Source organism: Camelina sativa, chromosome 9 (genome assembly GCF_000633955.1).
Source record: "Camelina sativa cultivar DH55 chromosome 9, Cs, whole genome shotgun sequence".
In the NCBI taxonomy this organism is placed as follows: domain Eukaryota; kingdom Viridiplantae; phylum Streptophyta; class Magnoliopsida; order Brassicales; family Brassicaceae; genus Camelina; species Camelina sativa.
Genome location: NC_025693.1, coordinates 21197862 through 21211024, shown reverse-complemented (window position 1 = coordinate 21211024; position 13163 = coordinate 21197862). Strand labels below are relative to the sequence as shown.

General features: G+C 38.3%; 3 protein-coding genes across 3 annotated transcripts; all 3 read left to right on the top strand.

Annotated features, from left to right (window-relative positions):
• LOC104711612 (acidic leucine-rich nuclear phosphoprotein 32-related protein-like) lies at window positions 714-3240 on the top strand. The gene is made up of 2 exons (XM_010428307.2): window positions 714-2170; window positions 2656-3240. The coding sequence occupies exons 1-2, from the start codon at window positions 1043-1045 to the stop codon at window positions 2932-2934; spliced, it is 1407 nt and encodes a 468-aa protein (XP_010426609.1). The 5' UTR covers window positions 714-1042; the 3' UTR covers window positions 2935-3240.
• Window positions 3361-4003, top strand: LOC104711611. The gene has a single exon (XM_010428306.1). The coding sequence runs from the start codon at window positions 3477-3479 to the stop codon at window positions 3954-3956; it is 480 nt and encodes a 159-aa protein (XP_010426608.1). The 5' UTR covers window positions 3361-3476; the 3' UTR covers window positions 3957-4003.
• Window positions 6857-11743, top strand: LOC104711610 (U1 small nuclear ribonucleoprotein 70 kDa). Its single transcript, XM_010428305.2, has 10 exons — window positions 6857-7030; window positions 7336-7450; window positions 7546-7625; window positions 7714-7789; window positions 7877-7941; window positions 8060-8122; window positions 9021-9102; window positions 9203-9416; window positions 10268-10407; window positions 11232-11743. Exons 1-10 carry the CDS (start codon window positions 6932-6934, stop codon window positions 11603-11605), a joined length of 1308 nt encoding a protein of 435 aa, XP_010426607.1. The 5' UTR covers window positions 6857-6931; the 3' UTR covers window positions 11606-11743.

Sequence of the window (13163 nt, the reverse complement as noted above, 5' to 3'; positions counted from 1 at the left end):
ACTTTCTTGTTTCTTTTTGATTATATATGTTTTTTCCTTTATATTCCAATAGACAAATGTAGATGTATCCATCCATAAGTTACAATGATTCTCTATATTCTACACACACACAAAAAAAAAAAACTATATGAGCTAAAATTTCCCTAGAAGAGAGCTTTAAATCACATATTGACTCGGAAAGGTTACACAAAAAAAAAAAAGTGCCTAATCTTGTAACAAAAACATATGTGGAACTAATCTAACCAAGTTAACAAAAAAAGTGTTTTAACTTGTAAACTAATATTAACTAAACTAAAACACACAAAAATTGGGATGAAGAATTATAGCATGTTTTTAAATATCTAATATAACTACAAAGATCGCACTAGTAGATTTGAAAATTTCATCTTTGATTGAAAAAAATATATGATAATGGCGATTTTGGTAAATATGTCAAAGAAAAGGGTCCACTATTAGTTGCACAAAACAGAGACGTGTCGAACTTGTCCAGATCCTTTTTTATTTCTTCTACAAAAACCAAAAAAACCAAAACTATTTCAATCTACACCTTACGTTTCGCCACGTCATCGATCCTTAACATATAGATCCAACGGTTGTTTAAATAACACTCGCACAAACAAATCTTCAAAAACCCACCCACCCGTCCTCAACTTTTATACCCGAACCGAACCGACCCGACCCGGATTTCTCAATCAATTAAAGAAGAGAAGAGCAAAAAACAAGGTTAGCTTTTCGTCTTCCTCACGAGGTTTTAGTGGCGACTGGGGTGGTGTGTGACCGTACAAAATTAGGGTTTCGGTTTCAAAAAGAGGGGCTTTTTCTGCTTTAATCAATCTCTTACCCATCATCTAGATTTCTCGGTTTCCTCTGTTTTTTACCTTTTTCGCTGTGTTGTGAAATCTTCTTCTCCGCCAGTTTTTGTAGCTGTTCTCTGTTTGAGTGTGTGTGAGAGAGAGAGAGATACAGAGAGGTGAATACGCTTTATATAACGGTGTGTTGTGAGCTTATCAAAGGTGGGTTTGTGTTCTTTTTTCGTTGTTTGATGGATGAGATTTGGGAAAGAGCTGTTGAAGCGGCTCTAGATGGTCAAACGGATAGGTTAGCTACACGAACGCTAACACTCGACGGTGCTGTGAAATGCGTTCAAGGACGTTTACCACCGCCTAGTCTTCTCGAGAAGTTTCAGAATCTTGAGCATCTCTCTGTTGCTAACATCGGCGTTTCTTCGCTTGAGCAGTTCCCTCGGCTTGGTAACTTACAGAAGCTGATCTTATCTGATAACCGGATCACTGTTGGTTTGGAGTTTCTCGTTGAAGCTGGTCTTGATTCGTTGCGTGATTTGGATTTATCCAATAACCGGATCCAGTTTGTTGAGGATCTAGCTCCTTTGGCTGAGTTGAAGCTTGTCTCTCTTGATCTGTATGAGTGTCCTGTCACTAGGGTTAAGGATTATCGATCTAGGGTTTTTGGGTTGATTAAAACTTTGAAGTATTTGGATAAGACTGATGCTGAAGGGAATGAGAGGCCTGAGTCTGATGATGAAGAGGATGATGAGGAAGATGAGGAGGATGAAGAGGAAGAGGAGGAAGGTGATGAGGAGGATCCTGGGAGTGGTGAGGTTGATGGAGATGAGAGAACAGAGGCTCCTTGGATGAGTAATGGGCATAGTGATAGGCTTGATGGGGTTGTGGATGTTGATGAGGATGAAGAGAGTGATGCGGAGGATGATGAGTCTGAGCAGGCTGCTGGAGTTAACGGGACGAGTTATCGGGCTAATGGATTTCGTCTTCAAGCTGTAGATGGGGATGGGGAGGAAGTAGGGGAAGATGATGGGGATGATAGTGAGTCTGGGGAGGAGATTGATGAGGAGGAAGTAGGGGAAGATAATGATGTGGTTGAGGTGCATGAGATTGAAGATAGTGATAATGAGGAAGATGGGGTTGATGATGAAGAAGATGACGAAGAGGATGAGGAGGAAGAGGAAGTTGATAATGATGATCGTGGTCTTGGTGGGTCAGGAAGTACAGGGAGGTTGATGAACGCAGGAGAGATTGATGGGCATGAGCAAGGGGATGACGATGAAGACGGTGATGGCGAGACTGGGGAAGATGACCAAGGGGTTGAGGATGATGTGGAGTTTGGGGATGAAGATGATGATGCTGAAGAGGAGGTGAGATACTTGGTAGTCACAAATGTTATGCAGTTTGATATATGAATGCATATGCATTGTTTGGGTTTCACTAACTTTTTCCTTGGGTTTTTTCACTGGTTCCTAGTTGCTGAAGATAGGTTCTTGTGATAGACTTGCTACTTATTTTGGAAAAAAGTTTATGTACTGTCGTGCTGCTGTTTATAGATAGATTGTTAGTGGACATTTAAGATGTGACTTTAGGGATCAATCTATAGTTCCTGCTGGTTAAGACCATCTGCGTTTGTTTGCTGCATAAAGTATCAGGTTAGATTTACAGTGAACCATGTCGTGTTAGCATAAAGTGCCAGGTTTAGGTTTACAGTTAAACATGTTGTGTTATGTGAATCAAATCAAAGCCAGAGTTGACCTTTTTATTGCTAGAATGTTTCGAAGCGTAAAGTCTTGATTTGTCAAATTGTTGCTTTTGCGTTAAGAGCTAACTTAGATTTTTGATGGATTGATAGGATGAGGAATCAGGTGAAGGGTACCTTGTTCAGCCAGTGTCTCAAGTAGAAGAACATGATGCTGTGGGTAGCGACATCGAGCCCATCAATGAGGACAACGATCCGGATGAAGAAGAAGAAGTCGAAAATGACCTGCTAATCCCTGACCAGTCCTTGCCATCATCATCTCGCCCAAAGAGAAAACGAGATGATGATGATGATGGCGAGGATGATGACGATGATGATGATGATGATGATGACGATGATGATGATGATGGTGTTGATGATGAGGAAGGTTGACATGACACATATTACAGATCAGAATCTCTAGTTTGATGAGTTTTTAGATGGGAATGAAGCTCTGCTCCTTCTGGATTGGGGCGGCTATACCTGAATGTTCAAATGTCAGTTATGGTCAGGCTGGTGGATTTTCAAATGACGGTTACTCAGCTTGGATTTACCGCCCTTTTAGAAACCCCCACTTTATGGAGGGAAAGAAAAACACAAAAACAAACAAAAAAAAAGACCCAAAGGAAGAGTTTCGAGACCTTGTTCCTCTCTTAGAGGGTCTTGTAAGATGCTTATGTGGATAAATCTTTTGAGTTATATCGGTCTTTTGTTTTACATCCACTACACTTACACATGTCGTATCAGAATTGGTCAGGATGGTTTTGGCAGGATTGTACTAGTGTCTTTGTGATGCATTATGATCAAACGGTCGTGAAGGCTTCTGAAAAGCTTATGCAGAGAGTTTTGCTATTTTGTGTGGTAACGGTTGAGAGTTCAAAAGTCCAATCTTTCTTCTCTCCCTATCTCTACATTTTCTACCTCTCTCTCTTAAAATGCTTCTACTATCTCCAATCTCTGCCTCTCTTCCACCGTCGTTTCATCGGGGAAATTTGATCCGGCGATCAGTTAAGCCGTCAGGTAAGGTCATAATAGCCAAGGCCAAGGACAATACTGACACTGGTGGATTTCTAGAGACGGCAGCTATAGCCGGTGGCTTAGTGTCGACGCCGGTTATTGGATGGTCCCTCTACACTCTGAAGACCACGGGGTGTGGCTTGCCTCCAGGACCAGCTGGTTCAATCGGAGCATTGGAAGGTGTGAGCTACTTGGTGGTTGTTGGCATCGTTGGTTGGTCTCTGTACACCAAGACAAAAACCGGGTCGGGTCTGCCAAATGGGCCGTTTGGTTTGTTGGGTGCTGTGGAAGGCTTGTCGTATCTGTCGGTTCTAGCCATTCTTGTGGTGTTCGGTCTTCAGTTCTTGGGTAATGGGTCGGTTCCTGGTCCACTTCCTAGTGACCAGTGTTTTGGTTAGCCACGTGTAATTTCGTATAAATAAAGTGTCAATTAATATTTTTATCAGATCCGTTCAATATCCAGGCCGGTTTCTATAAGGCCTTGAATGGAGAAAGCATGTAATGCATAGCAGTTCAAGTGGTTCAAGCAGAATAAAAGTAGATCAATAATTTGGCAGTTCAAATGCAGATTAAGAGTAAACAGCATCAAAAAAGCTGTAGACCAGATCTGTACATATTTCTCCTGCATTTATCACAAAAAGACAAAAAAATATAAACTGCACATGGTAACTTAGTGATAGGAGAACTACACTAAAGGGTGATCTGCTATTTTTCTGTCTTTCCATTCAAAGCTTAAATGTAGATTAAAAATTTGGCTATTCAAGTGCAGATCAAGGGTGAACAGCATCAAAAAAGCTGTAGACCAGATCTGCATGTATTTCTCCTGTATTTACCACAAAAAGACAAAAAAAATTGAACTGCACACAGTTCATCTGCAATAATTTTTAAAAGTAAAAAATTCTTGAATGGTAACTTAGTGATAGGAGAACTACATGAAAGGGTGATCTGCTATTTTTCTGTTCTCCCATTCAAAGCCTAAGTCGTTGATCGAAACCAAGTGTAGACCAATTACTAATCGCAACATTTCACGTCAATCAAAACAAATCGTAGATTATGAAATACGTTCCTATAATATCCAACTCTTAGACTTAGTTCCAATAATCCACTCGAGAACGTTTATTCTAATAATCTGTATAAGCAAACTAGCAAAGTAATGAGATTGTATTCATACTGCACGTTCATTGTTTCAAACAATAAAGATAGTTATCTCACAGATTAATTAATTTCAAGTTATGGTAAAAGTAAAACCAAATTCAGGTAAACAATAGCATCTATTGTGAAAGATTTTGCAGAAATGATCAACTTTTCCATTTAGTAATTTTGATTCTGCAACAGCTATGCAATAACTATTTTTTTGTTCTCAACTTGGTTAATTGTTTTAAGTTTTAATTATATTCTCATGTTTATGTATTTTTTTTTTTTTGAATATGTTTTTTCTCTAATTTGAAAAACATTAGAAAGAGTAGTACGGAAGCAATGTCAAAAATGTGGTTCAAGAAAATGCATTAATTTTGCTTTAGAAATGCATATGTTTTGCTAATTTATTGCATATAAATGTACAACTTTTTTTTTTTGATGAAATTTAGTGTGAAATCATTTAACCACACATAAAATAATAGATGATGATTAGTTGTTAGCTAACAAAATACTATATATACAGCAATTAAATCAACACACATTTGACGACTTGAAATTTTAAAGACAGAGACTTTGACCTTGTGGTTCTCATCAAACATGATGTTAGAGCTCTTGATGTCACTGCTGTAAATCTTGATCTAAACGTTTGAATGCATCAGCGACGCCCATTGATAAAGAAGGTTATAGAGATCTCCATTGGGAACAAATTCATAGACCAACATAGGAACTTCAGTCTCAAGGTAACATCCGAGTACCTTGACAATGTTTTGTGGTTTAATTGGGACATGATACAAGTTCATTGATGAACTGTTCAAGGTTGTTTTCATCCACCATGTTTGACTTCTTAACCACAATTTTACCATCCATTGCATTTGAAAATCTTTGGCTTTGGTTAATTTTCTCGGTCAAATAGTTGGTATGAGCTCAAACTTTCAGATAAATTACATATTACTATCTAGTTTTCAGATTTGTTAACACAATTGAGATGTTATGGTTCTTCATCAAATTGTTCTCAATAAATATGAGGTATATAGGTTTAGTTCCATTATCTCCTTTTTATCCATTTGCCATTTTATTTTTACAAATATAGTAATATTTATTTTTAATTAAAACAAAAGTATAACACATTTAGTTATTTACATTAATCCATATTTGTAATTTCTCACTTTGCTACTAAATTGTAACTGAAATTACATAAATTGTGAATTGATTTTTTTCTCCATTCATTTTTATTTAAACACAATATAAATTGTAATTGTAAGTTTGTAAGTTTCATTTGATGTTAAAAAAAAAACATTGTAATTGTAACTCCATTCTCTTATCATGCTTTCTTCATATCTCAAATCCTAAATATTTTCTGTGCTTTGTTTATGCTCTGGCATGGTTGAAAAAATCAATTGAGATATCATTGTAAGAATTTGATTACAAATTTTGTTTAATATATATCTTACTTTTTTAAAATTTTATTCTTCTTTGTTTTTATGTACTTCTTTCTTCCTTCTTTCTCTACTTATATTTTTATATTTAAAATTATATATGCATAATAATTTTTTTTTTTTTGTCAACCATTGGGCCACAACTGGCCGGCCCATTAGCCAAATTCCTACATTCGCAGGAGCCGAGACTCGATCCCGGATGTGATGTTGACTTCTACAAATGGACTTACCTTCTGCCACTGCACTAAAGTCACTTCACATATGCATAATAAAATTTTGATGGCTATAAAAAAAAAAAAAAAATTATCAATGCATAATCAAAAAATATTAATTCTAACCATCACACAAAAAGGAAATCATGTTTGAGAATCCTTCTCTAATCTTTACTTTGGATGTTTGATGTAAATATAGAGATGAACTCACTAGAGTTAAACCTAGTAATACAACTTAAATTAAGTGGAGTATAGAAACTGAACTAAAAAATCAAAATATGAATGACAAAATACAAAAACAAAAAAGAAATTATAAAGAATTCTAAACCTTGTTTACATATCAAACAATATTAAGCAAAAAAACTCTCTCGTTCAGTAAGAGGGTTTAAACTTTAAACTTATATCAACACGGCATCGTTTTCGACATTTGGTGATCAAACAGATCTCAACCCGGTTTTCTAATAATCAAAACCCGGTTAAGGAATTATTTTTGGGTTTTGTTAATTTTGATTTGTCCCTGCAACAACAAATCCTCCATCCGCTTCCTCGTGCAAAAACCCTAGCAGAGCTCCGAGATCTCTTGTCGCCATGGGAGACTCCGGCGATCCTTTTATGCGTAACCCAAACGCCGCCGTTCAGGCGCGCCCTAAAACTCAGAACAGAGCCAGTGTTCTTCAGCTTAAGCTGGTTCGTCTCTTCTTACCTCAAATTCGCTGATTACTCTTATTAATCTTCTCCCTCTCTCTAGATTTTAGTATTCGTTGTCTATCTAATGGTTCTACTTCTTCAATTGAATACTCAACTTCGTTTGATGCTTCCTTCGGTTCTATATTTGATTCTTGAATTGAGATTTATGAATTCTAGGGTATATGATCTTGAGCTTATCTTTAGAGTTTGGAATCAATCTGATACTCTTAGTTGATGTAAGGCTTGATCGAGGAAGATTTATTGTAGCTTTAGTGTTGTTGATGTGTATCTTTTATGTATTGCAGATGGGTCAAAGCCACCCTACTGGCTTAACTAACAATCTATTGAGACTCTTTGAGCCACGGCCACCGTTGGAGTATAAGCCACCACCAGAGAAGAGAAAGTGCCCGCCTTATACTGGTCTGATCTTGTATATCTGATTATGTGTGTTTTTAAACTTTATATTATCACTAGTGTTAGATTTGATTTTGTCTTGTCTTGTGTGTTCATTTTAGGTATGGCTCAGTTTGTGAGTAAATTTGCTAATCCTGGGGATCCAGAGTACGCTCCACCTAAGCCAGAAGTTGAATTACCTGTATGATACACCTTTAACTGTTTTGATTGTGTGAGCTTTTACTGGATTTAGTTGCTTATAGTTGTGTGTTTTTTGTTTCACGGTACAGTCACAGAAAAGGGAGAGGATTCATAAATTACGACTGGAGAAAGGTGTTGAAAAGGCTGCTGAGGACTTGAAGAAATGTATTCCACTCTATATGTTATATTGTGTTCTTTTCTATGCCCTCTTAGGTTTGAGGATTCCAACTTAATTTGAATTTTTATATGCAGATGACCCCAATAATGATCCAAATGCTACTGGAGATCCATACAAGACATTGTTCGTTTCAAGACTCGTAAGTTGTGCTTCTTATTATTGTTATTATTTTGTTTTTACTTTCTTTGGGTTAGAATGACTTTTGTTAGACAGTTGAGTTATGTTGTGCTCAACTTTGGTCTGTTATTGTCTTGCAGAACTACGAATCCTCTGAGAGTAAGATTAAAAGGGAGTTTGAATCTTATGGACCAATTAAACAGGTAGGTTATTCTGAGCATTCCCTTGCCGGTTCGGTAAGAATTTGTAAAATGGCTTCCCTCTCTCACGCTCTTTGCTCAATAGGTTAAAATTTCATGTACAAAGTTTTCCAAGGTTAATAATTTTCAGTCTCTTATAAGTTTGCATCATTTCTGCTATACCAAAACAGCCATTCTACTTTTAAACTGCTGTGCATACCTTCTTTGGACTGTGTAAAAGCCATCAAGTCTCTTAGAGCTTATATAGATGCATAAGTGCATCTCGTATAATGTCACAAACCTCCTCTCTCCAAGGCGTTTGCTTAAGACGTTCTTGTATAGTTTTGCATTTTTTCCTTGTCCCTTCAGAGAACAAATACATTATCATCTTACTATGATATAGAGGTTCTAGGCGCACGGTTTACCTAGTCGATTAGGTATTTCCAGAATCTGTTATGACCTCAACTCATCCTGATAAGCTAGTTATAATTATTTTCTGCCTATCTTCCAAAGCCATTCTGTTCAAAGAAAATGCTTCATCCTGCAAATGAGGCATTGTATAGAAAGCTCTTTATTATTAACTCTTTACAGTGTTAATAGTTGGAGTCGGGAGTATCATAAAACCTTCTCCCTTTTTTATAATAACATACTATGAAGGTGATATGGTTCACATTTAAATACATTTTTAGATATCTGAGTTTCAATACCCTGGTAAGGGGTGGTTTATTAGACCCTTGCTGCAATGCATCCATTTTTCTGCCAATTCTTGATGTGGGTGGTGACATTCTCGGATTTGGACACAACTTAAAGGTTGCCTGCCTTATAAGAGCTGCATGTTTGTTTTGATATGAAACATTTTGTCTGGAAACTTATTTATTCTCACATCTTTAGAAATGTTAAAGTCTTCTTCCAAACCTTGCAGGTTCATTTGGTAGCTGATCAGCTGACCAATAAACCCAAAGGATATGCTTTCATTGAGTACATGCACACCCGTGACATGAAAGGTCTGTTCGCATCTGTTTTCTTTCAACCCCTTTTTCTTGTCTCCCTGAGATGTTTGCTCTTTTTAACTGATTTGCATCGTGTTTTGTACTCTTCTGACAGCTGCATATAAACAAGCTGATGGACAAAAGATTGACGGTAGAAGAGTTTTGGTTGATGTCGAGAGAGGTAGAACCGTCCCAAACTGGCGTCCACGCAGGCTTGGTGGTGGACTTGGGACCTCAAGAGTTGGTGGTGGTGAAGAAGTTGTTGGGGAACAACAACCGCAAGGAAGAATCTCCCAGTCAGAGGAGCCATCAAAACCACGGGAGGAGCGGTAAAGATATTGTCATTCGTACTTAACTCTTTTGCCTTGTGACTGTTATTGTGCTGATAATGTTGTGGCCTTGTCTNCTTCTCCCTTTTTTATAATAACATACTATGAAGGTGATATGGTTCACATTTAAATACATTTTTAGATATCTGAGTTTCAATACCCTGGTAAGGGGTGGTTTATTAGACCCTTGCTGCAATGCATCCATTTTTCTGCCAATTCTTGATGTGGGTGGTGACATTCTCGGATTTGGACACAACTTAAAGGTTGCCTGCCTTATAAGAGCTGCATGTTTGTTTTGATATGAAACATTTTGTCTGGAAACTTATTTATTCTCACATCTTTAGAAATGTTAAAGTCTTCTTCCAAACCTTGCAGGTTCATTTGGTAGCTGATCAGCTGACCAATAAACCCAAAGGATATGCTTTCATTGAGTACATGCACACCCGTGACATGAAAGGTCTGTTCGCATCTGTTTTCTTTCAACCCCTTTTTCTTGTCTCCCTGAGATGTTTGCTCTTTTTAACTGATTTGCATCGTGTTTTGTACTCTTCTGACAGCTGCATATAAACAAGCTGATGGACAAAAGATTGACGGTAGAAGAGTTTTGGTTGATGTCGAGAGAGGTAGAACCGTCCCAAACTGGCGTCCACGCAGGCTTGGTGGTGGACTTGGGACCTCAAGAGTTGGTGGTGGTGAAGAAGTTGTTGGGGAACAACAACCGCAAGGAAGAATCTCCCAGTCAGAGGAGCCATCAAAACCACGGGAGGAGCGGTAAAGATATTGTCATTCGTACTTAACTCTTTTGCCTTGTGACTGTTATTGTGCTGATAATGTTGTGGCCTTGTCTCCAGTGAGAAATCTCGGGAAAAGGGAAAAGAAAGGGAACGAGAAAGGTCTCGTGAGCTGTCTCATGAACAACCTCGAGAGCGGTCTCGTGACAGACCGAGAGAGGATAAGCATCACAGAGACCGGGACCAAGGAGGCAGAGACAGCAGACGTGATCGTGACCGGACCCGTGATAGAGGAGACAGAGACCGCCGTGACCGTGACCGTGACAGGGGACGGGATCGTTCTTCAAGGGATCATGACCGANTTAAAGGTTGCCTGCCTTATAAGAGCTGCATGTTTGTTTTGATATGAAACATTTTGTCTGGAAACTTATTTATTCTCACATCTTTAGAAATGTTAAAGTCTTCTTCCAAACCTTGCAGGTTCATTTGGTAGCTGATCAGCTGACCAATAAACCCAAAGGATATGCTTTCATTGAGTACATGCACACCCGTGACATGAAAGGTCTGTTCGCATCTGTTTTCTTTCAACCCCTTTTTCTTGTCTCCCTGAGATGTTTGCTCTTTTTAACTGATTTGCATCGTGTTTTGTACTCTTCTGACAGCTGCATATAAACAAGCTGATGGACAAAAGATTGACGGTAGAAGAGTTTTGGTTGATGTCGAGAGAGGTAGAACCGTCCCAAACTGGCGTCCACGCAGGCTTGGTGGTGGACTTGGGACCTCAAGAGTTGGTGGTGGTGAAGAAGTTGTTGGGGAACAACAACCGCAAGGAAGAATCTCCCAGTCAGAGGAGCCATCAAAACCACGGGAGGAGCGGTAAAGATATTGTCATTCGTACTTAGTTCTTTTGCCTTGTGACTGTTATTGTGCTGATAATGTTGTGGCCTTGTCTCCAGTGAGAAATCTCGGGAAAAGGGAAAAGAAAGGGAACGAGAAAGGTCTCGTGAGCTGTCTCATGAACAACCTCGAGAGCGGTCTCGTGACAGACCGAGAGAGGATAAGCATCACAGAGACCGGGACCAAGGAGGCAGAGACAGCAAACGTGATCGTGACCGGACCCGTGATAGAGGAGACAGAGACCGCCGTGACCGTGACCGTGACAGGGGACGGGATCGTTCTTCAAGGGATCATGACCGAGAGCGCAGTAGAAAGAGGGACCGGGATTATGAAGGAGGTGAATATGAGCATGAAGGTGGTGGTCGATCCCGTGAAAGAGATGTGGAGTACGACCGAGAGAAACGTGGGGAGCCAAAAGAGACCCGTGGCTACTACGAAGACGATCAAGGGGAGACAGACCGATACAGCAATCGCTATGACAAAATGGAGGAAGATGACTACAGATATGAACGTGAGTACAAGCGGTCTGAGAGATCAGAGTCGCGTGAGTATGCTCGCTGATGATCCCCGCATGTTTAAAACTTTAAAACTTGAGAATCTCTTTTGTTTACCTATGAATCAATTCTGTTTGTTACCGTTGAACTTGGTTGCTAACTTTGTTATATGTTTACCGATAAACTATGTTTCCGGATGATAAAATTTGATTAGTAAAAAATGTTATAAACTGATTGCATACAGCCAAGCTCTTACAGACTACCACTGAGAGTGTGCTTGGTGGATTTTGTTATATTTGAGAGAGTATCTTAGATTGTTCTTGTTTGCAAACCACATATATAAATTGAGTAGTCTCCTAGATTGAGTAATGACATCTCTAATCTCTTCGCCTTTGGCGTTTACAGGGATTAGAAGTCTATGTAATCAGTGATGACTGAACAACTAAAGAAGAAAAGAAAAGATCACAAGTACGAACCAGCACTAAATTGATTTTCAAGTTTTAAAAAAAAAAGTCTTTCAAAAAAGCTCGGATGCCAATAATATAAATGACAATTGCTTTGTAGTCCATATATAAGAAAGTAAAAAAAAACTTAATTTTTGTTTATCTAGTCTCTCTCAAAAATCTGATATCAAGATCTACGTAATAGAGAAAAAAAATCAACTCAAATCGAAAAGGGATGATAACACAGCTCCAGCAATTGGAATCCAAATAACAATCAAAAAACTAGCTATAGTTAGATGCTTCAAAGACGTGATCTTATTATTGGATGCTGGTATTCTTCTGTCGTCGTATCATACGATCCACTTCTTGTATAAGCATCATGTGATGTGGTCCCTCTTGGCGATTTCCAAATCGCGCTTAAGCTCTGCAGGGTAACACCAACTCAAGAAGCCCCTGAATGGGTCGCGGAGATAGGTTTCTGCCAAGAAACAGATAAGAGTCCACGTAACCTTGCCTCCCACGCTCTCTTTAGGAATACACATGAGAAGTCTAACAGGGCCGCTCATATCATAATCCATCTTAGACAACCAAGCGTATGTCTCCGATTAGTTCGCCGGCATGTAGGGCGCAAACACACACTCTTTTTGCATTTACACGGACAAGATTCCATCTGGCTAATACAAACAATTGTTAGAAAGTAAAAAAAATAAATGCATCCAAGAAAAAAAAAATCATCTGAAATAATTCTATTTATTTTAAAATCTCATATATAAAAGTTTGATATTACATACGGGGACGAAAAGGAAATATTTATTAGCAATCCATCAATAAAGAAGCAAAAAAAAACCTAAACCTTGTAAATTCTAGAAATCCTAAATCTAATGAAACTATAAAAACACAACTAGAAAATATAGCGATAACTAATTAACCAGGTTACAGGAGACGTGTCTCAGTGTCTGTTCTCTATATGTATTACCACTATACTAGACAGAACTTTTGATAGGGAAAAGATGAAGAAAACAAAGCACACGAAAGAAGATGAATGTTAGTGAAGAATTGAAGATGGTGAGGTTGAGATAATATGAAAATTTATATAAATACACAAATATGGAAATCTTCTAAGCTCGTCGTACTGCAAAGCCTTTTTTTTTTTTTTTTGGATGTCCGACGTAGACGTAGTAG

Excerpts from the sequence above, each read along its gene's own strand:
- LOC104711612 (XM_010428307.2), top strand. The coding sequence starts at position 1,043 with ATGGATGAGATTTGGGAAAGAGCTGTTGAAGCGGCTCTAGATGGTCAA. Across the intron at positions 2,171-2,655 it reads ATGATGATGCTGAAGAGGAG|GATGAGGAATCAGGTGAAGG; the intron begins GTGAGATACTTG and ends ATGGATTGATAG.
- LOC104711610 (XM_010428305.2), top strand. The coding sequence starts at position 6,932 with ATGGGAGACTCCGGCGATCCTTTTATGCGTAACCCAAACGCCGCCGTT. Across the intron at positions 9,103-9,202 it reads GCACACCCGTGACATGAAAG|CTGCATATAAACAAGCTGAT; the intron begins GTCTGTTCGCAT and ends CTCTTCTGACAG. Across the intron at positions 10,408-11,231 it reads GGACCAAGGAGGCAGAGACA|GAGGCAGAGACAGCAAACGT; the intron begins GCAGACGTGATC and ends ACCGGGACCAAG.
- LOC104711611 (XM_010428306.1), top strand. The coding sequence starts at position 3,477 with ATGCTTCTACTATCTCCAATCTCTGCCTCTCTTCCACCGTCGTTTCAT.